Source organism: Echinops telfairi, unplaced genomic scaffold (assembly GCF_000313985.2).
Source record: "Echinops telfairi isolate 266 unplaced genomic scaffold, ASM31398v2 ScPeMD7_2565;HRSCAF=3150, whole genome shotgun sequence".
NCBI lineage: Eukaryota > Metazoa > Chordata > Mammalia > Afrosoricida > Tenrecidae > Echinops > Echinops telfairi.
This window is the reverse complement of record NW_022106463.1, coordinates 7939172-7960927: the sequence shown is the minus strand read 5'-3', so window position 1 is coordinate 7960927 and position 21756 is coordinate 7939172. Positions and strand designations below refer to the sequence as shown.

The window sequence follows — 21756 nt, the reverse complement described above, 5'->3', positions numbered from 1 at the left end:
CGGGTGTCAACTGTTGAATGCTCTGTCAACCAAAGCAACATAAAACGTTTAGAAGAAAGAGGAGAAGACGTCTAATGACAGGAAAAAGCCACTCGTTGCAGCAGTCCCACTCCGTCACCAGGGGTCTCCAGGACCCAGGCCGCAGGATCGGCTCCGCAGCACCCAGGAATCTCCACCTCCAGCAGCTGTCCCAGAGCAGGGCTGTCTCAGTTGGCCGGTCCCACCCCAGGGCGGAGAGGGTGGCCGTTTCCTGGTCCATGGTCAGGGCTGGGCTGACAAGTCTGGAAAGTTCAAACACACCTGGCTCCTGTGGGACCTCATTGTGTACCCAGCCCTCACATAATCGACTCTCTCACTCCACAGACTCTGAAGTGATGACCTTCCTTCGGTCGGGTACTTGTGCTGAGGACAGAGTGACAGGGGGGGTGGGGACCCAGTTCCTAGCCACCTGGAGCATACAGTCTAGTGGCGGAGGACAATTTGAACAATCATCTCCACCCTGAACCACATGGGTCACGCCCCCTTCCCCGAGTGTAGAAGATACAGTCTGTGCTCTTTGTTACGGTGGGTCTGAGGGACTTGGAATCTAACTGACCGGAAGTTCCCGTGAGGCTTCTGGGTTACTTGCTGGCAGCGGTGGCACCCAGGCGACGCCCTGGGCTTTTCTGTGTCCTCAGCTCTCGAGCTGGGAGCTGGGAGCGGTCTCTCAGGGCTGCTGTGGGCGTCCCATTAAGCGTGGCACACTCGGTAACTGGCTCATAGTGGTGTTGGCCTTAGTAGCTGTCTGGCCGGCTCGGGTCCGTGGCACCCTCGCTCATAGCAGGACGAAATGTTGCCAGACCCTGCACCACCTTCACGGTCTTCGATAGGCTTGGGCCCATTGCTGTGACCATTGACCGCCATGCCAATCCATCTCATTTGCTCCCAGACATCCCTGAGGGGCGGGGAGTCTGTGTGTCTGGTGACAGAGTCCAAGCGCTAAGGCTGGTTAGTCCACAGAGCTCTAGGCCCTGAGCTCAGGGCTGATCCCAAGGCTGCCATTCAAGCTCCGCTTTGCATTTCTGATGGCCGCAAGTTGGAGCGGCAGGGGGGACCGGAGAGTGCATTTGGTATCAATGGGACAGGAGCTCCAAGGGGGGAAATCCCACAATCTTCTCATTCCCTTGTCCCCCAAACTTATTAGTACTGCCTTTTCTACTCAACGCACAGCAATCTAAACCCAGTGCCTGTGAGTTGATTCCTAGTTAACACCGCCTATTGAGACCCAGTAGATCTGCCGCCACGGGGTTTCCAAGGCTGTCCCTCTCTAGAGAAACAGGCTGCCACACCCTCCGCCCACGGAGGAACGGGTTTGCGCCTCCGTCACCAGTCCTGAAGCCAGCACAGGTGGTTGCCTTTCCCTACTGCCTGCCTGTCGGCCGAGCAGGCACCGTGGAGGGAGCAGTCCCAGACCCAGGCTCTGCGGTCCGGTCCTCTATGCGATGGTTCCTATTGAGAACACACACAACAGAGCACAGATTGATTGCATGTTCGGATCGTACATCAGGGGCGCAGGGACGCGCTTGCCGTTCAGGTCTACATCAGGGTCACTGGAGGAATTCTCCCAGTTGGGCAACCATTCTCTCCCTCCTTCTCCCAGCTGCTCCTCCCCGGCTAACACAAACTCACTGCCCTGGAAGGGTCCCATTTAATCTCTCCAGCTGCTGTTCCCAACTCCATCTCATATAAATACACGGCCATCAAGTCAGTTCCAACGCTTCATAGCCCCATAGGACAGCGTATACAGTCAGGGCCCATGTGACTTTCGGAGACTGGAGCTCTTTATAGGAATAGAAAGTGTCATCGTTCTCTCACAGAGCAGTTGGTGGTTTTGAACTGCCGACCTTGTGGTTAGCAGCCCAATGGTAACCACTATGCACTAGGCTCCTGGGTCCTCTCATATAGATTGATCTTAGGAGTGTGACACTCAAGATCCCCGTTTTTTAATAGCTAAGTTAAACTTCTGTTTGGTTTTAAGAAGACCTCAGGGAGTATTTTTGGCTGAAGGTTGAAAGTTTGTCTTGGGGCAGTAAATCATTGCAGGGGTACATCCAGACTCTGTGAAAGCTGGCAATTCTATCCTGTGTTTCCCCCCTCTTTGATCAAGATTCTTCTGTAGATTCTTTGATCAAAACATCAGTCCTGCTAGGCCTGGCACCACCCACTTCTGGTCTCGGGGCAAAGGAGGTAGTTGTCCTTGGTCGGAGGCGATTAACCACACACTCCACTTCCTCCTGCTCCTGGCTTGTTGCAGGGAAGTAGAGACCAATTGTGGGGCCTGTCCCTGCTGTCTCCAGACCAGCTATGTGGAGGGAAACACCCAGAGGTTTCTTGGTCTGAATGTTCACTGAAAGCATAAGAAGAGAGGATGCTGTTCCTGGCTATGTGTGCTGGGAGTTCAAGTTCATAGTTTAGGTTTTAAAACTGCAATTTGGGTCCATTACAGGCAGATTATACGACTGATACACATGCATTAGCCTATTTCCTCCCCGTAAAGAGCGGTAAAAGCCAGGGTGATTTTTATAGAATGAGGTTGCCTTGGCTCAGAAATGACCCTGGAAGCCCTGGAACCAGGCTGTTGGATCAGAAAAGGACAGGGGTGGGCTGGGCCAGGCATGCATGCATTTATCTCCGCTGGCCCCAGGGCCCCAGACCCAAGAGCCAAGCCCACTGCCCATGAGTCTATTCCGACTCATGGTGACCCTCCAGGCCAGAGTAGCACAGCTCCAAAGGGTTGCCAACGCTATCCATTGTTACAGGAGCAGACAGTCTTGTCTTTCACAAGGAGCGGCCTACGGGTTTGAACCTCTGACCTTGAGGTTAGCCTCCCAGTGCTTAATCTATTGAGTTCCGAAAGGAGGCTCAGGGTTTTGTGCTGCTGGGGAAGCCTAGGTGCCAGGGCTTTACAGCATGGCGAGGAAGTGACAGAGCTGGCATTCTGTCCGCTTACCAGCAGGGGTAAGCAGCCCACCAGGGCCTGACTGAGAAGCAGCATGTCCGCACCCAGCTGGCCTTCACGCAGCACAGAGCCTCTCAGGTGCTCTGAGCCTGGGTTCGGCATCTGCCGTGGCTATGGGTCACGAGTTCTCGCCACCTTTCTTGTGTCCTTCGTTGCTGGGAAGATGCACCCTAGAACATACCCTCCTGCCGACCTTCTCCACACGGACAGTTCAGTAACATCGAGGGACTGACTGCTCCTGGGAGTTTTCAAGACTGGGACCTCCAGAAAGCAGTGTCTCTGGGCAGGTTTGAACTTCCGACCTTTCTGTTTCTTGCCTCACACTTAAACCGTTTGTTCATGAGTCCCAGGTAGAGCCGTGGGTCACACGTTGAGCTGCTAACCAAGGTCAGCAGTTCAAAGCCACCAGGCTGCTCTGCAAGGGAAAGATGAGGCTGTGTGCTCCCGTAAAGATTGACAGCCTTGGAAACCCACAGGGGCAGTTCTACCCTGCCCTGTAGGGTCACCGTGAGTCCGAATTGACTTGATGGCAGTGAGTTTTGTTTCTCTCTCTCTCTCTGTGTTGCTGGCATCAAAGGCTCAGTGCTCTATGATGAGCGGGAAGGTTGAATGTTCAAATCCATCCAGAGCTGCCTCAGAAGGGCAGCCCGGCGATCTGCTTCCCAAAGGACCAAGCCTGACAGCGTAAGGAAGCACAGTCTGACTGCACACGGATGCTGCGGGAGTTGAAGCCGACCTGTGAGCGATGGAAAACAACCGTGCTTAACCATGTGCACCACCAGGGACCGCTCAGCACCCGGAGGCCTTGAAAAGCGAGGAAGCAAAACTTCCAGCTTGTTCCCTGACCTTTCGGCTTGGGTTCTCTTGCTTCCTCATCTGGAAGCAGGAGTCAGGAAGTGACACCCCCGGGGGTGGGGGCATGGTGAATAATTACGGTAATTCTCCAGAGCGTGCTGAACTTTGGGAGGCTGGGGTTTATTATGACTGTGACCGCCGTTTGAATGGTGGATATAATTAACTCACCATATTATTTTGCCCAGAAACCTTCATCCTGAAAAATCATTATTTGCAATTTTACAAATTGCCTGGGCCCACCCAGGTCGGCGTAGAGCAGGGAGATCTTTGAAGTCAGGCCCGGAGGTTTCTGGGATGAAGTTTCTGGATTCAAGTCTCTGAGCTTTCCAGAGACACAGGGGGTGGAGTCGAACCAGGTTCCTCGAGGGTCCTTGTGTGAGTAGAGACCATAACAGCACAGAGTAGAGACGCAAAGAGGGACTCCCCTCTTGAAAGAGCTCCTCCCTAAGTGTGGAATTCTCTCCTTCCAGGTGGGGACCCAGGTTCGATTCTCAATCCGTGTCCCTTAGGCACGGCCACCAGTGGGGGCTTGCGTGTCGCTAGGAGGAGAGCAGGTCCCCACAGGGCTCAGGACAGACCCGGAAGAAAGGCGTGGTGACCCACTTCCAAAACCTGGCCAGTGCGTCCCAGGGATCTGATCCCACAGTGCATGGGGCTGGGCATGCGCTGGAGCCAGCTCAATGGCGGGCACAAGCACAGACTGTCAGGAGCCAAGCGGGGTCCACATTCCCAGGAAGCCCCCAACCCTCTCCTCCTTCCAGGTCGGTGGTTCACCTGGATTTTAGAAAACCCATACATAGCCTGATCTTTGGAAGAGCGTGTATTGATTAAATACCAGCTCTACTTTAGGTTCTGTGGGAGGCGAAAAGGGAAATTGAGCCCTGAAGACCTAGGGGGTACCTGGCAGGCACCGCTGACTGCTCCGAAGGGCCCCAGGTAGACTGGGAGGAGCCTGTGGACCAAACCCCCAATCATAAAAGCAACAGGGAACATCTGCTCAGTCACAGACAGGTTTCTAAGAACAGGAACACAAGGCAGTTCCCACATGAGAAAAACCAGTCCTTCAAGGTCAAAAGGATAGCATTCCCTGAAGGTCAAAGTTCGGAGGGAAGGAGGAAGGGCATCCAGAAACACAGGTCGGAAGTAGGATGTGTGATGTTACAATATGGGCATGACCCCAATGACAAGAAACGAAACACCGTGTGTACTCGAGTACAAGCCGACTGGGTATCTGCCGAGGCACCGAATTTCACCACAAAAACTGCATAGAAAACGTGCTGGGAAAAGTCGGCTTATACTCGAGTATATACGGGTATGTCTGAGTAGTCCAGGGGAAAACGGATCTGCTGAGTAAACCTTCGCCCAAGACACAATCTGTTTTCTTAAAAAGGAAGAGAGACCTGCCCTGGTTTCCTTACAGAAGGGACGCCGAGGACTGCAGAGATAGGGGATTGCAGTGCCTGTGGGAATTTCAGGACTCATTGCCTTCCCATTAGGAGCCCTGGTGGCATAGTGGTTACGAGTTAGGCTGCAATCCGCGCGGTCGGCAGTTCGAAACCAACAGCAGCTCTGAAGGAGAAAAACTGGGCTTTCTACTCCCGTCAACAATTACAACCTCAGAAACCCATGGGGGGGTTGGGGGGTAGGAGTCACACTGACTCCATGATGGTGAGGGGACCCACAAGGGGGCGCTGTGAGCGGTGGCGGCAAGTTTTGGGTTTGGGGTGCCTTTCCATGAAGTTCTGCTCTGTCCTACAGGTAGGTCGCTCTGTGCCCGACGGACTGGCTGGTTTGGTGGCGCAGAGACACTTGGCGAAGCCAGTGCAGAGCGGAGACCCTGCCTCCATCGTCCAGTGCACACCGGAGCCTCGGTGGCCCTCCCCTCCCCAGGCCCTCTTTCTCCTGGAAGTTCCCTGGTGACTTAGGGAACGTGTCTGCTACCCAAAGAGCCCAGGGGCTGTCAGAGGCAGTGCCGAGCACCTGCAGCGGGGAGGAGAGAGGCCCACCTGGTGCTCTCAGAGGATCGGTCCTAACTGAAAGCAACATGACCCTGGGGGTGGGGGTGGGGGTGGGAGCTGTGAACTGTCTTGAAACCCAACCCAACCCAGCCCAATCCACGGCTACCCTGTCCATCCCAATCCCCAGCGACCCCGCAGCACGGCATGGAAGTGGCCCTTGGGTTCCCCAGGCTGCATGTGTCCACTGCTGCCTCCTTCTCCCATGTGGCCCACCTCGCCACCAGGGCTCCCTGCCATCTTGGGCAGCCTGGCAAATTCCCAGAGTTACCCAGCCCTCGTAAATGCACACCATAGCTCAGAGCAGCGGTTCTCAACCTGTGGGTCGGGACCCCTTTGGGGGTCCAATGACCTTTTCACAGGGTCGCCTAAGACCCTCAGAAAACACATATTTCTGATGGTCTTAGGAACCGAGACCCCGCTCCTCTATCCGTTTCCAGGAAGGTCCGCCCACATGCAGATAGGCCCACCTATGAGGACCCTGTGTGAAGACTTAGCCAGGCGACACCATGCTTCAAGACAACATTTCATTTATTTGTCATCAGAAATAACTATTTCATAATATATGATGACATTGTTTTGTGATTCATCACTATGCTTTCATGATGTTTTGTAATAACGACAATGCATCCTGCCTAGCAGATATTTACATTATGATTCGTAGCGGTAGCAAAATGACAGTGCTGAAGTAGCAACGAACATAATCTTGTGGTTGGGGGTCACCCCCACAGGAGGAACTGTATGAGAGGGTCGCGGCCTGAGGAAAGCTGAGAACCGCTGTCTCAGAGAGTGGGACGGCGTGGTTGCTTCTGACAAACCCCTCCCTGGCTGGTGGCCGACCAGTCTGCGGTGTGTGGACGGTCTCGGAGTCATTTGCCTTTAAGACAGTGAGCCAGCAGCCAGCAGCAGCAGCAACTGCCCGCTTAGGGCGACCCAGAAGGACCCAGAGAAAGAGGCAGGGGTAGGAGGGTGGCAGCCTCAGCCCCACAGGTTGGTCTTTGGTTGGGCTTTTTCATGGAGTGGGGCCATGCGTCGGGACCAAGTGGACAGCACCCCACCAGCACCGCAACTCTCGCAGTGAACCTCCCTGTGCCCAGCGGTTCCCACTCTCGACATCTTCACACGTACTGTGGGCAACGTTCATGCTACTCGGCATGTTGTCCCCATCACCCTTAACCTGTCCCCAGTCTTCCCCTCAGCCTGAGCAGAATGCAGGTCCCCCTGACCCGTGAGTGACTCCTTTCTCCCACTGCCGCCCACTCTGCTGGCCACTAGCTAACATTGACCCCTGTCTGTCCACCTGCCTTGCTATGTTGTCAGGAGGTACCTTCGAGTGGATTCTGACCCATCGTGACCCCGTGCCCAACAGAGTGAAACACTGCCTGCTCCTGCACCAGCCTCACATTGTTCCCGTGCCTCCACCCATTGTCACAGCCACGGCATCCGTCCATCTCCTGGAGGGCCCGCCTCTTGTTTTGCTGCCCCTCCGCTTTACCAAGGCTGGAATCCTTCTCGTGACAACGTGTCCAAAGGATGTGAGACTAGGCCAGGCCCGGCTTGGACATTTCGGGTAAGTGGAACTTGGCAGTGATTGTCCCTTGGTGACCGGCCTCTGAGGAGGGATTTGAAAAGTGAGTGGGATGTGGGGCCTTGGCCCAAAACCTCAGACTGTTCAGAATGCTCTGCGTCCTTAAGCGTGGCTGACCGGCCACAGGTATCCTTGTATTTTCATGCCTACATGCTGCTGACTGGTCACAATGAACTTGAGTTTGCGCCCCATTCGTTCATGCCATTTGTAAGACTGATAGCCATCTAGGTCTTTCCTAGGAGCGGACTTTGAGGGTGAGGTTGGTCTTGGAAAGCCAGTCGGTGTAACACAGCTTGTATAGACACTGGGAAATAAATATATATATGTGTGTGTGTGAGAGAGAGAGAGAGAGACGTGAGAAAAAATAAAGTTCGGGGGGAAATTCCATGATCTTTTCATTCCATTTCTTTCCACGAATTGTTGAAGCCCCCCAGGGACTAGCCATGCCACAGCAGGCCTCCTGACTTCATGTCCACTTGGCATTGTGGTTGGGTGCCCGGCTCATGGAGGGGGACGCATGACAGAGAGCCACTGCGCTGCAGGGTTTTCTAAGCTGTGGTCTCCCCGGGAGCAGAGCAGAGGGGAGGTTTGAACCGCCAGCCACGGTGATGTTCCCCCGGCGCGCCACGGGGCCGTGAGTTCTGTGAGTTCTCTCTGGCAGGGTAGCATTCCAAAGACCCCATTCTGTGAGTCTTCCTCACTCCTCTAGGCTGGGGGGAAGGGGGTCCTCCTCCAAGCCAAGGGGTGTCCGTCCCAAAGTCTAAACCCAGAGTGGCCTCCCCTGAGGAGGGGCCAGTGAGGCTCACGCACCCCAATACCATCCAGTGGGGACCCTCCATCTCGCCTGAGGGTCTTACAGAGCGGAGCTTTATTTTTCATCTATAGGATCCATTGTCCCAGTTGGAGCGCCTTTAAATTAAAACAATGCGTGCCGGCATAGTGCCCTCATTGTGGTCTGTTTATCCCCGCTCTCGGTGGGACGGAAAGGCTGGGAACTGTCTCCTAATGGCCCAATTAGTCCTAATGCTGCCTCGTGTTGACTGTTTCGTTCCCACCATATTGTGTACGGAACTAATTGTGGTGAAAGCAAGTGAGTGGGTAGGAAACAAACAGGCTACTAGAAAATAATTACTTAGAGTGTTCCCCTTACTCCCTGTACAGCCCATTTCATTATCGTCAACAGCCTGGAAGCCGCGCCGAAGAGCGGTGTTTGTCATTTTTCATAGAAACTTGATAATGACGTTAATTTATCTTAATGGTCCGCTCTATTGTTATAAATAGTAAAATTAGCTTAAATTGTCTTGCTTTGGCTGGTTTTGGATGGCTCGCCGAGGGTCCCGAGGCAGCCGACGAGTAGATAATTTGGTGTGCTTGACAGATTTCCAATGATTTCTGATGTGGAGCTTAAGTAATGCTAGGGCTATTACTGCTCATTTTCCTCTAAATTCATTACTGCCCTTTTCCCTTTTATCTGTTTTAATGTCTGGGCCATTTTTCTATATTTCAAGTGGAACCACAGAGCCCATCCCTATTCCGCCAGCTATTAACATTCTGCAAACAGAGACCATCCTGCAGGAAAAACAAGTCGGTCGGAAGCAGCAGGCCTGTGGGCTGTGCCTGGGAGAGAGCGCGGCAGAAAAACCTGGGTCGTGGGCGGCTTCCCAGTACCTGGGCCTGGGCCTCATTACGTCTAATGGAATCTTAAAGAAATGCAAATGTTTTTCATGTTCTGGTAAAGGTGAAACCCCCCCATGGCTGATATCTCCAGTGCTGCCACATCGGAAGTGAGACAAGTGGGGGGCTTTGACAAACAAATATATTTTCTCACAGTTTGGGAGATTCTGGGGCGTCTGTTCCCGGCATCTGTGGACCTGGGGTTCCTTGACGGCCTCTGTACAGCTTGTCATTCTCCTGTCCCTGCTTCCTGGCTAGTGGATCCCATCTGCCACAAAAAGGAAAACCTCACTGCTGACTCACAGAGACCCTGTAGGACCGGCTACAGCTGCCCTTGTGGGCGTCCAAGACGGTTACTCTTTAGAGACGTAGAAGACTCTGTTTTCCTCCCTTGAAGGGGCTGGTGGTTTTGAACTGCGGACCTTGAGGATCGCAGCCCAACGAGTAACCACCACACCACTGGGACGCCTGTCTTTTACAAGAGGATGCCCAAAGGCTTGTGGAAATACAGAATTTGAGGATAGTGGAATTTTTCCACGAGCTTTCTGAAGCCCCCTTGTCTGGTTCAGCCCCAGCTGCTGCTGGGGGGGAAAATCGAAGTTCTCTGCTCCCATGAAGACGTGCTGCCTCAGAAACCCTCCAGAGAGTCGCATCTGGAGGACACGTGGCTGGAGGGCTGCTTTTCTTTTATTATGTTTCAGCCCTCTCTAGACAGGGTTTCTGTGGCCTTGTCAATCTGTGTGGGAGCAGACAGCCTCATCTTTCTCCCAAGGGCCGGCAGCTGGTGGGTTCAAACCACCAAACTGGCAGTTAGCAGCCCGGTGCCTGATTCGCAGTGCCACCAGGGCTCCTTGGGGAGAGCCTAGGCTGGGATAAACACATGAGGAACCAACGCTCCTCCCTTTTCACGCCATTCCCACTTGAGCTTCCTGCGGCAGTTCACCCAAGAGATTGCGATTTAACATGCCGGTGCATTTCATTGCGGCCAACAGAGACGTTTGTTAGAGTGTGTTGGCCTAGAGTGTGTGGAACAAGTGTCAGGGCTACTGATCCCACAAAAACTCTTACAAGCAGGGCAGTTTTAGCTAATTTTACTATTCACAACAATGCAGCGGGACATTAAGATAAATGAATGGCATTATCAAGTTTCTACAAAAGACAATACCTAGAATTAGTCTTCCTGGGTTCCAAATCTTTGTCTTTATGTCCCCATAGACGGGGAGAGACCACAACATCAGTCTTCTCGTGTTTTCCCTCATCTGTCTCCTGACTGCAGAGCCCAGGTGGCATTGTGGGTGATGCTTTGGCTGCTAACAAGGTCAGTAGTTCTAACCCACCAGCAGCTCCTAGAGAGAAAGATAACGTTTTCCACTCCCATAAAGGGTTACACTCTCGGAAACCCACAGGAGCAGTTCTACCCTCTCTTATAATAAGGGTCGCTGAGAGTCAGGATTGAGTTTGGGTCTCTTTGGCTTTGTTTTTTGGCCTCCTTACCACGTTGCCCGCTGTGGTGCCATGGCTACCAGGTCATCAAGAGCCTGCCGTTGTCAGTGCCCATTGTCCTGCACTGTCCAGCTCCAGAAGGGGCACATCGATGGGCCTTTCTTCCAAAGTGCCTCTGAAACCACAGCTAAACCCAAACCCACTGCCGTAGAGTCCATGCCGACTCACAGGGACCCAATAGGACAGGGCAGAGCTGCCCCTGTGGCTTTCTGAGACTGGAGCTCTCTGAGGGTGTAGACAGCTCTGTCTTTCTCCGTGGACCCCTCACACCACGGCTGTGTGGTGAAGAGCTCAATTAGGAAGCCACCAGTTGGTCAGAGCTCCTGGGGTTTGACTCTGACTCACGGGAACCCAGCAGAGGGTCTCCAAAGCTTTTCAGTCTTTACGGGAGCAGCTAGCTGAGAAACGACGCTGGGATCAGCAATCAAACTCCAAGGTCCCCCCAAAACACGCTTGGCCTACAGAAGTTGGAAGTCACAAATCACAACTTAAAGAACTTCCCCTTTCCATGAGCAAGACAGACACACACACACACACACAGAGAGATCTTTCCTTTTCTCCCCAGATAAAAGGCAAATGGATTTTCCGAGATGCCTCTTCCAGCACCTTGTGGAGCTGGGGCTCCGAGTCGGAATCGCTGTGGTGGCAGGGGGTCTGTTTTTTGAGTCCTGGGAGCACAACTTGGGGGAGGGCTGAAGGACACGGTGCTAGTTACGGGATGTAGCAGAAGAGCCATGCAGAACATATTGGTCCTAAAACAGAAAGTGTGTCCGCCTTCCCTATTCATGGCGAGAGAGATGGTTTAGGGGAATTAGATGCCCGCTGAATCCCGCGGTCCATTTGGTTGGCGGCACCCCCAGTCCATTAGAGCAGGTTATGTGTCTGCAGAGGAGGACGCGGCCTGCCGGCGCTGCATAATGGATCATGGGAGATAAATGGAATTAGGCAATTGAATAATTACAGTAGTGCCCGCCCAAGCCTCTCTAAGTACAGTGCGCTGCAAGTCCCATTAGAAACCTCCATTTCAACGGTTAGGAAGCCTGTGCCAGGAGGGAGCGGGAGCGGATGAACGGGGGTGCAATGAGCAAAAGTTAGAAGCCCCAGCCGTGTAGCGGGTTCTACACTGGGTTGCCAACCGCAAGGTCAGCAGTTCAAAACCTCTAGCCTCGAAGAGGGTGGAAAGGAGGCTGTCTGCTCTCAAAGAGTGACAGTCTCAGGAGCCCACAGGGACAGTTCTCTGCCTTCTGCAGTCACTGTGAGTGGGAACTGACCAGATGCCAATGGTTGAGCTCCAGGGAACTTGGGAAAGAGGGAAGATCTTTAAAATTAAGGCTATGACCACAGTAGGAAGGGAACAGCTGTCCCGCCCCCGCCTTGCCTCTTCTTCACTGGGGAAGCTTGGGTGAGGAGCCCTGGCGGTGATGGGGTTAAGCTCTCACTGCTAACGGAGAGGTCGGTGGTTTGAGCCCACAAGCTGCTCCGAGGGGGAAAGATGAGGCTGCCTGGTCACATACAGATGACAGCCTTGGGAACTGTATGGGGCGGCTCACTGGTGCCCTGCAGGGCTGCTCTGAGTCGGGGCTTGGTTTGGGGTTTGTGTCACCCAGAGAGGATGGATTGCCAAAATATTGAAAGACTCACTAAAACCTGAAAAAAACCACTGTCCGAATCCTCATGCCAAGAGTGTGGAGAAGACTATTGACCTCAGTGAGTTTGCGGCAGTTTGTCTCTCTCCATCCCAGCTGCTGGGGGTGGGGTGGGGGTGGGGGAGACCCTACCATGAATAGCAGAGGACTTAACCACTCCCCGCTGGCCAGCCGATGCCAACTCAGCAGCCCTACAGGACAGGACAGGATGGAACTGCCCTGTGGGTTTCTGAGACGGTCACTCTATGGGAGTAGACAGCCTCATCTTTCTCCCTCAGATCGGCTACTGGCTTCGATCTGCTGACCTTGCGTTTAGCAGCCCAATGCTGAACCCACCGAGCCACCAGGGCTCCTTATGTGCAATGAAGAACTTTTAACAAGGGTCCCAAGACGGTAGGCTCTCTAGGATATTTCTCTAGAACATAATTAGGGATCAAAATAGTGTTGCCTCAGCTACTGATAAGGAGCCCTGGTGGCCTAGTGGACACCTTGGGCTGTTAACTGCAAGGCCAGCAGTTCAAAACCACCTGCTGCTCCTTGTGAGAAAGACCAGGTTTTCTATTCCTGTAAAGAGTTACAGTCTCATAAACTCACAGGAGCAGTCCTCCCCAGGCCTAGAGGGTCACCATGCGTTTGAGCCCTGATGACACAATGGATTAAGCACTGCGCTGATCGCCCCTCTTCCAAAGCCATGCCCAGACACCTCTCTGTACTTCTGGGGCACCGGCTGCTTTGCCTTCCGTTCTGTTCCCCAGGTTGCATATCTTTCTCCCCAGCCAGCCAGCCAGAGGCATAGGAGAACTGGCCTTTGGGTTTGTTCTGTGTCTAAATCAACTCCAAGGCAGGGGGTTGGCCTTCCTGTGTCCTGTGGACTCGTGGGCAGCAAGACTGAGAATCCCACAGTGGCCAGAACAGAAGCAAGGTAAGAACAGGTGTGCCTCATCGGTCCCTCTCATGAGAATGAGCATGTACTTCCATATGAGTAAAAGAGATAGGGTACTTCCATATGGGGAAAAGAGATGGGGTACTTCCATATGGGGAAAAGAGACTTCAGAAGGAAGTTGGGTAGGCCTGCGACTGCCAACTGCATGGCTGGTGATTCAAAGCCCCCAGCCGCCTCATGGGAGAAAGGTGAGGCTGTCTACTCCTGTAAAGATGTGCAGCCTTGGAAACCCAGGACAGGGTGGCTATGCATTGGACTTGACTCCAGGAAGGGGCAGTGGGCCAGAAGAAGGAGCCAACCAGTTGCTGACGATGGGCAGCCAGGATGCCCCATAGAAGCCAGAATGGCGAGACATCACTCTCTCATCCTGACCACCCGCTCAGGAGTGATCAGAGCTGCCTGGAAGGGGTATCTTGTGTGGTACCGTAGAGGGTCAGCGAAACTGGGCAAACTCTCTAGGAGAGGGCTGGACTCGCCACACATACCAGGGGTCACGAAGACAGCAGGGTCCAGGCAATGCGCCTTTCCTTGTGCAAAACATCCCATTGACCACGGGGCGGAGCTGACCAGATGGCAACCAGCAACAGCCGCACCTCCACAGACTGAGCCGCCTGGACTTTGGACCCGCAGGCCCCTGGCTTCTGATGGACATGGGGCCTGGCATTCAATGCTCAGGGCTCTGAGCTGCTGGTGTGGACTTGGCTGAGTGGGGTCCCTTGACTTCCTTAGGTGGGCTTCTGCCTGGGGGCCCAACAAGTCGGCACATCGAAGTAACATTTCCATCCCAGGGTCACAAAAATCCCAGAGAAGGAAGGCCCTTTACAGACTCTTATACCTGAAGCACACGCATCGGGCCCAGCCGATTCTCACCCATAGCGACCCTTTGGGAGGCAGCAGGCCTGCCCTGCCCCCTGCGGGTTCCAGGATTGATGTTTGATGACATAGGTTGCCACAACTCTCTCCAGCTGAGTTTCGGTTGGGCTCAGATAGATGACCCTGCGGTTAGTAGCTGACTGGGTTAACCGCTTCTTCGGCTCCAGCTTATCACTAGGAAAGAATGCGTGTCTGCAGAGAGAATGCGTGCCACATGATCCATTACTGATTGACCAGCACACAGCGCCAGTTCGACCTTTGGAGTTTCTGCCGAAACTGCTCACAAATAACTCTGGCGAGAGAACACAACGCCGAAGGAAAACCTCCTTTACAAACGAAGCTAGAGGATCGTGACTTAGAGGCCTGCTGGTTTAGTGGACTATGCACTCAACTGCTAACCACAGGGCCAGCGGTTCAAACCCACCGGCTGCTCAGAGGGAGAGAGACAAGGCTGTCTGCTCCCATAAAGAGTTCCCGTCTCAGAAGCCCACAGGGGCAGTTCGACTTGATCCTAGAAAGTTGCTGAGTCAGAATCGATTCCATGACCATAAGTAAGCAATTGTCTGACTTGCAGAGGTGCCCTGGTGGCACAATGGCTAAGCACTCAGCCGGTCATTGAAAAGTCAGTGTTTCGAACCCATCCCCTGCTGTGAGGGAGGAAGACGGGCAGTCTGCGTCCTTGAAGAATCCAGCCTTGGAAACCCTGGGTCAGTTCTAGGGATTGGCCCAAAGGCAATCGATAGACTTGAAGGTAACTTTGAGGCTCAAAGGCGTGGGTGAGTCACCACAGCCTCCATCCCTCAAAGCTCCACGCTGTGCACACCACCAACCCAGGGGCAGAGAGAGAGAGAGAGAGAGAGAGAGAGAGAGAGAGAGAGAGAGAGAGAGAGAGAGAGAGAGAGAGAGAGAGAGAGAGTGTCTGCCTGGACTACAGCAGCCATGGCTGCCGCCACCTCCTGCCTGGCCTCCACCAATGGCAGTGGGGTGGACTCCGAATAAAACTGTGCCCCGTGGGCCCTCAGTAGCTGCTTTCTCAGGAGACAGTCAGACCTTTCTTCCAAGGTGCCTAGAACGCTCAAACCTTTTGGTGAATAGCAGAGAATGCTAACCACGCGCACACACACACCCACCAGGGTTCCCTCGGTTGCACTGGGTAGACCAGAGCCTGTGCCCAAGGCTGTGGGGAATGCAGACCAGCAGCAGGCGGGAGAGTAGATTGACTCTGCTTGAAAGGTGCACCCCTGACTCTCACAGCCCCTATGAAAGAGCCCGGGAACCTTATGGTCAAGCAGGCTAAGCAACTTGCCCAAAGGACACACAGGTCATCTGGGGCAGAGCAAGGATCTAAATGGAGGCATTGATATCCGGGCTCCTGGCTGGAGAAGTATGTCCGATGGAGAGAAGCCATATTCGGGCTTCCCGCCTCCATCTCCTCTTCTGCGGACCGCTTCCCTTCAGGTCAACCCTCCACAGTGTCCTGGTCGCTCAGCCCTGCCAGGTGACAGGGAGAGACCATGTCGGTCCTTTCGGTCACTTTCCTTCCTGCTGCCCAGGATACGGCGAGTCATTTGTGAGAAGGGGTATCCCATTCTGACTCAGACACTCCTACCTCCACCCCCTGCCTGGTGCACCCAGGAAAGGTTCACCTCGTAGGGATGCTGTCCTGTTGGAGACCCGCATTACACAGAATTGTCCTGTTTGTCCCATTAACTATTCACAGCCGTCCACGTCAGCTGGGAGCAAAAATGCAGCTCATTTCCTGTAATTGCAGGCCCAGACGGCGGAAGAGCCGGCAAGAGCTTCTAATCAGAGGCACATCCTTTAGAGGAGATGGACCCCCAATGGCAGGGCACATCTTTTGGAAGGTGCACAATTACCGGAAGCCCCTGAGCACGGCTTCCCATGGGGGTCTCCCCCGAACCGGGCACACCACACCCACGGGCCCAGGTGCATCCGCTCCAGATGGAGGTACGGATACGAGCAAGGTGAGTGGCGGGTGCACAGCACTGTGATACCATATCCCTTGTGTGTGCAGGGAGGTTCTGTCCTGGACCCCCCTCATCCCCCCTGAACCAAGAACAGGGTGGCCAACAGGCTGGAGGCCACCACACTGGCGTCACACCTCATGTGGCCACCAGAGGGCGTGAGGACATGCCACACGCGTCCCTCCTGTGCTGTGCACCCAGGAGTCACTGTCAGGGGCCTGACTCCAGCCTGCTAGCAGGTCAAAGAGAAAATAGGACAGTTGTTCTGCCCTTTAGACTACTCATGACTGGCCAGCTTTGGGTCAGGGTGGTCACCTGTTGGTCATGATTCCATGAGAGATGGGGCTCACACTTCCAGTAGGGTCAAAAACCAAACTCATCGCCACTGAGTGAGAGTCATAGTAACCCTCCAGGACAGAGTAGAGCTGCCTGTGGGTTTGCGGGCCTGTCAGTCTTTGTGGTGTAAGAAGGCTCATCTGTCTCCTGGGGAGCAGCTCATCCACTCACTGCCACCAAGTCCGTTCCGACTCACAGCGCCCCTCCAGGACAGAGTAGAACTGCCCTGTGGGCTTCCAAGGCTGGACATCTCTATGGGAGTAGAGTAAAGAGAAAGTCGAGGGCTGGCGGTTTCGAACTGCTGACCTTACAGATTGCAGCAGCCTCATGTGTAAGCACTGGGACACACACACACACACACTGCCATGGAGTCAGTGCTGACTCATAGTGCCCCTGTGGGTTTCTGAGACCGTAACTGTTGACGGGTGTCCGTCGAATGCCCAGTTTTTCTCCAAAGGAGCTGCTGGTGGTTTCAAACTGCTGATCGTGTGCAGGTCACATGCCAGTGTGTAACCACTAGGTCTCTAGGGCTTGATGCCGTGGTGAACATTAAAAACAAACAAACAAACAAAAAGTCCTTACTGAGATGGCTCAGATGCATAGCGGCCCTGGAAGAGGACTGCCCCTGTGGGTTTCTGAGCCTGTAAGTCTGCACAGGACCAGACAGCCTGATCTTCCTCCCCCAGGACAGACGACTGTCCGCGCGTGTGCCACTTCCATTAGGTCTCTCGGTGGATACCGACCAGCGGGCCCAGGGGAATCACTGGGCATAAGGCAGGACCGGGCCCTGGGGTAGCAGTTCGAACCCACCAGCAGCTCTGAGGAGGAAGAGGAGGCTTTCTGCTCGCGGACAGATTGACAGCTTGTCTGCAGAAGCTCCCCTCGATCGAGAGGGTCGTTGTGAGTGGGATTCACCTCAATGACCGCTCTACCTTTCACCTGTGTGTTTGCCTAGGGAGCCCCGGCAGACTTCCTAAGAGCCGGTGTCCTCTTCCCACCACAGCTGGAGCGCTGTGTGTTCCTGCCAACAGTGGGTGGGGCTCCAGCTTCTCCACCTCACCGACGCCCTCCGTCGTTCCCATTTCAGACGACATAGCCTCCGTCGCGGGATGGAAAGGCATCCATGGTGGTGCTGCCCCGCGCACCCTCCTCGTGCCAGATGGCCCCCTCCGCAGGGACAGGGCGGGGGGAGAGAAAGGAGGTGTCGTGCCGGCTGAAAGAGGCAGGTTCAGCTTGACCTCGCGTGAAGCACAGCACTCCGGTGGAGGTGCGAGCCGAGGGTGGAGACGCCAAGAGGTGGGATGAGGAGCTCTGCAGGGGCGTAGGGTTGGGCGGCATCCAATTGGCTCCAACTCGCTGCAACCTATGGGCGACAGAGCCAAACCCCGCCTGGCCCCACGCCACCCTCACCATCAAGGCCACGGTGGAGCCCATCGTCGTCGCGGCCACGGTGTCCCTCCATCTCGTCGAGGGCCTGCCTGTTTCTCGCTGCCCCACTACTGTGCCCAGCGCGATGTCCTTCTCCAGGGACCGTCTCTCCTGACAACACCATCCTTGCCTCTAAGGAGCATGCTGGCCGCACCCCTCCCTAAGACAGATCTGCTTGTCCTGGGGGCAGTTCACGGTACTTTCAGTATGCCTTGCCAGCGTTGTAGCTCAGACGCATCGATTTTTCTTCTGTCTTCCTTCTTCAACATCCAACGTTCACATGCACACAAGGTGACTGGAAGCACCACGGCTGGAGGCCGGCACACCTCGGTCCTCCAAGTCACATCCCTGCCGTCTCGCAGACGCTCAGGAGGGCTGGTGCAGCAGCTTCCCCGATGCAATGCACCACCGGGTCTCGTGGCTGCTGCTTCCCGAGTATCAGTTGTGGAGTCAAGCAGGGTGAAATGTCTGAGGACGGGAACACGCAGCTAGCTTTAAGGGTAAGCCCTGATGACCGGTCCAACAGTTGGGGGGTTGAACCTACTGAGAGGCCCCTCAGAAGACATACCCGGCAACCTATGGAACACTTCTGCTCTGCATGCGTGAGGCTGGGGCCGTGTCCACTGGCAGCAGCAGTCCAGGGTATAGGGTGGGAGAGGGGCTGCAAGAGCAAGTGCTGTGGGCGGCGGCTGGCCTGTGAAGAGCAGGGGCAAGTTGAAGGCTGAGCTGGAGGATGGGAGGAGCCCACAGAGGCAGGCTGGGGCCAGGGGTGAGAGGGTATGGAGGCAGGTAAGTGAAGCCCAGGCCAGGACCAATGAAGGGTTCTGGAATTGCCATTTTTCACCATCATTGTATCCATTGATCAATTGAACAACTCTCCTTAGCCAATAAGACACAGGTAGATATTTCTCTGGGAATCCGGGCTTTCTGCCAAGATCCATCTGACATCACCAATAATATCTCAACTTCCACACCCTCTTCTGAATCCAGCTTGAATTTCTGGCAGTTCCCTGCATCCGGATGTACTCTGTAGCTGTTTTGGGATTATCTTCAGCAAAACTGGTGGCATAGTGGTTAAGTGTTGGGCTGCAATCTGAAAGGTCAACAGTTTGAAACCACCACTCGCTCCTCGGGAGAAAGACGGGACTTTCTACTCCTGTAAAGACGCACAGTCTCGGAAACCCACAGGGGCAGTTCTGCCTTGTCCTATAGGGTCACTGTGAGTCGACATCAATTCGATGGCAGTAAGTCTGGTTTTGTGCAAAACTTTCCTTGCATGTGGTATTAGTGGTGTCATTAGACAATGGCCCCGTTCCTTTGGATCACCCTTGTTTGGAATGGGCACAGATGTAGATCTCTCCCTGTCCGTTGGCCAAGTAAGGGTCTCCCAAATTTCTTAACACAGATTAGTGGGTGCTCCCAGTGTTGCTTCCATGTGCTGCAACCTCCCCTTTGATGTTCCATCAATCCCCGTTCCAATGATCAATGGATGTTTGAAGTTGTTTCTTCTCATTTTGAGTCATGCCGCATCAGCAGACGAAGGTTCCGGAAGTTTTGCTCCATCGACACTATGAAGGTTTGCTCTACTTGAGGCTGTAGCTCTTCCCCTGTTGTAGTTTGGGTGCTTCTCAAGCCGAGGGGCTCACCTTCCCGTCTGAGTCAGGGAGGGGGCATTCTGCTGCCGCTTGTAAACTCTTAGAAGTGGGTGACCAGGCTCTTTTTCCCAGTGTGTTCCTAGCCTGGAAGCTCTGCTGAAACCTGTCCAGCACGGTGACTCTGCTGGCATTTGAAACACCTGGGGCACAACTTCCAGCATCACAGCAACACACAAGCCACCACAGTAGGACACACACAGGAGAATGGTGTGAGGTCTGGGTCAGACAAAACAGACAAGACTCCACGCCAGTGCAGTGCTTTTAACTCCCGGTAACCCTCTCTGTAGTCTTTAGGAGAGCAGCCAGCCTCACCTTTCTTCTTCAGAGCAGCTGATGGGTTTGAACCACCAATCTTGTGATTAGCAGCCCAATCCACAACCTGCCAGGGCTCCTTACAGAGATCTACCTTGCTAAAAATGTCAGTGCTTTGAACTCATTGACCAAAGATGTGAAACTGCAAGATCTTTGATTTGTTTGTAAGGACTGACTGTTCAGTAGAAGACAGATGTTTGCTCGCTGCATTTAAAGTTTTGTGTAACTGGTGGGCAGTAACAACGTGTGTTTAGGACATTGTGCTTGCTCAAGCAGAGGGTCAGCATCAAAGAGGAGGAGCCTCCTGGAGACGGGTTGGCATGGTGGCTGCAACAATGGGCTCATGCATCACCATAACTGTGAGGATGGAGCAGTGCCTGGCAGTGTGGTACGTGGGGTCTCCATGAGTCAGAATAGACTTGACGGTACCACCAGCATCCCCATCATCACCACCACCACCACCACCACCACTTAGGCTTCACCTGGTTAATTATGTATTTCTTCCATTCAGGTCAACACATCTGTGGCAGTTACATAATCTGCTGTCAACTTGTGAAGGGGTGGAGTCTAGCCTGTCAATCAGGTTGTAGCTTGATGACCTCGTTTGGAGGTGCCACAGAGATGAATAGCTCACTGGAGGCCAGACACACACAGACACTCTCTATTCGCCCTGTGAGACATTCTTGTTGACAAGCCACATGGAGGTACACTGAGAGAGCCAGAGCCCTAGAGCTGAAGGAGCCACGTGCAGACCCACACCAGCGCTGAGATGCTTCTATCACCACTGGATCCACAAGACTTTCCACCCAACTGGCCTTAGATCTTCCTGCATTCAGCATCATTGCGTGTGTTGCGTGAGTCTGAAGAGGAATTTATAGATTGGTCTCGGGCATATGGTATCAGACTTATGGACTTAATCTGGACTGGGCTGGGATGTTTTCTTCATGGACAATTACTCTTTATATAAAGCTCTTCCCTATACATGAGTATCCATGAATGTTTCTCTAGTCCACCCAAACTTACACAACATCTTTCAGAAAGGTAGTATGTACTGATTACTGTGAGTTGGCTGATGGTCAGTTTTCCATTCAACGATTCACAGCTTGTTTCCACGCACCCCCTGCCGTTTCCTTACCCTACCCCACTTCCTCCCTGGGTTTCCTGGCTCAAGCCTCCTTCTCTTCTAATCCTTCGGAATGATGTCCCTTTGATCTCAAATAGTTGATGCTTCTACCACGGGTCTGACTTCCGTTCCAGACTGGAACGGTGACTGGGGCCATACTCTTGGGGTTCCCCAGAAGGGGTTCGATAGCAGCTAACACATTGTCAGAGCACTGTCCTTTGTGGGTTCAACTGTCCTCATGGATCTGTGTGCAGCCAAGAGAAATCCATTTGTACAAATGGTCTCTGAGAGCTGTCTGGATGTGTGCGTGCCTTCCCAGCCCTGTTCAGCTCGAGGGTCTATGCATGCACCCACTCCTGGGTGATTGCCCCGCTCTGATGGCAGGATACCTTGCGGCAGCACTGACCCCGCTGCTTTGTCGCCAGGCTCCTCCCAGTGCCATCCTTTGCCTTGAGCGTTCTGTGCCGACTCCTCCTTACACGGCATCGCCCGGGTTGGGTTAATGCCTCTTCCTTCTCGCCAGGGATTTCCTCCCCTTTCCCTCCCACCCTCAGGCACCTTCAAAGGTTTCTTTCTGTGTGTCAACCTTTCCTTGACAAGTGATGAGTGGTCTCACACGACGCTTGCTGCTTTGTGATCGACTAATTTCACTCCCTGCATAATGCTCTCCAGGTTCATCGACGCTGTGTGTAGCTCCGCCGTGTGCATGCACAACATCTCTCTCTCCAGTCAGCCACGGACGGGCACGCAGGGCACTTCCAGCTTCTTGCTGCTGTGACTCAGGCTGCCACGAACATGGTATGAAGATGAGGCTGTCTGCCC

The 21756-nt window shown here is 53.9% G+C and overlaps 1 protein-coding gene across 1 annotated transcript in view; it reads right to left on the bottom strand.

Annotated features, from left to right (window-relative positions):
• The window catches only part of MTIF3 (mitochondrial translational initiation factor 3), a 58362-nt gene extending 36942 nt beyond the window's left edge, over positions 1–21420 (bottom strand). Inside the window, 1 exon segment of the mRNA XM_045293993.1 lies at positions 21324–21420. Within this exon segment, the coding sequence (XP_045149928.1) occupies positions 21324–21420 (97 nt within the window).
• Between the last annotated feature and the right edge of the window lie 336 nt (positions 21421–21756).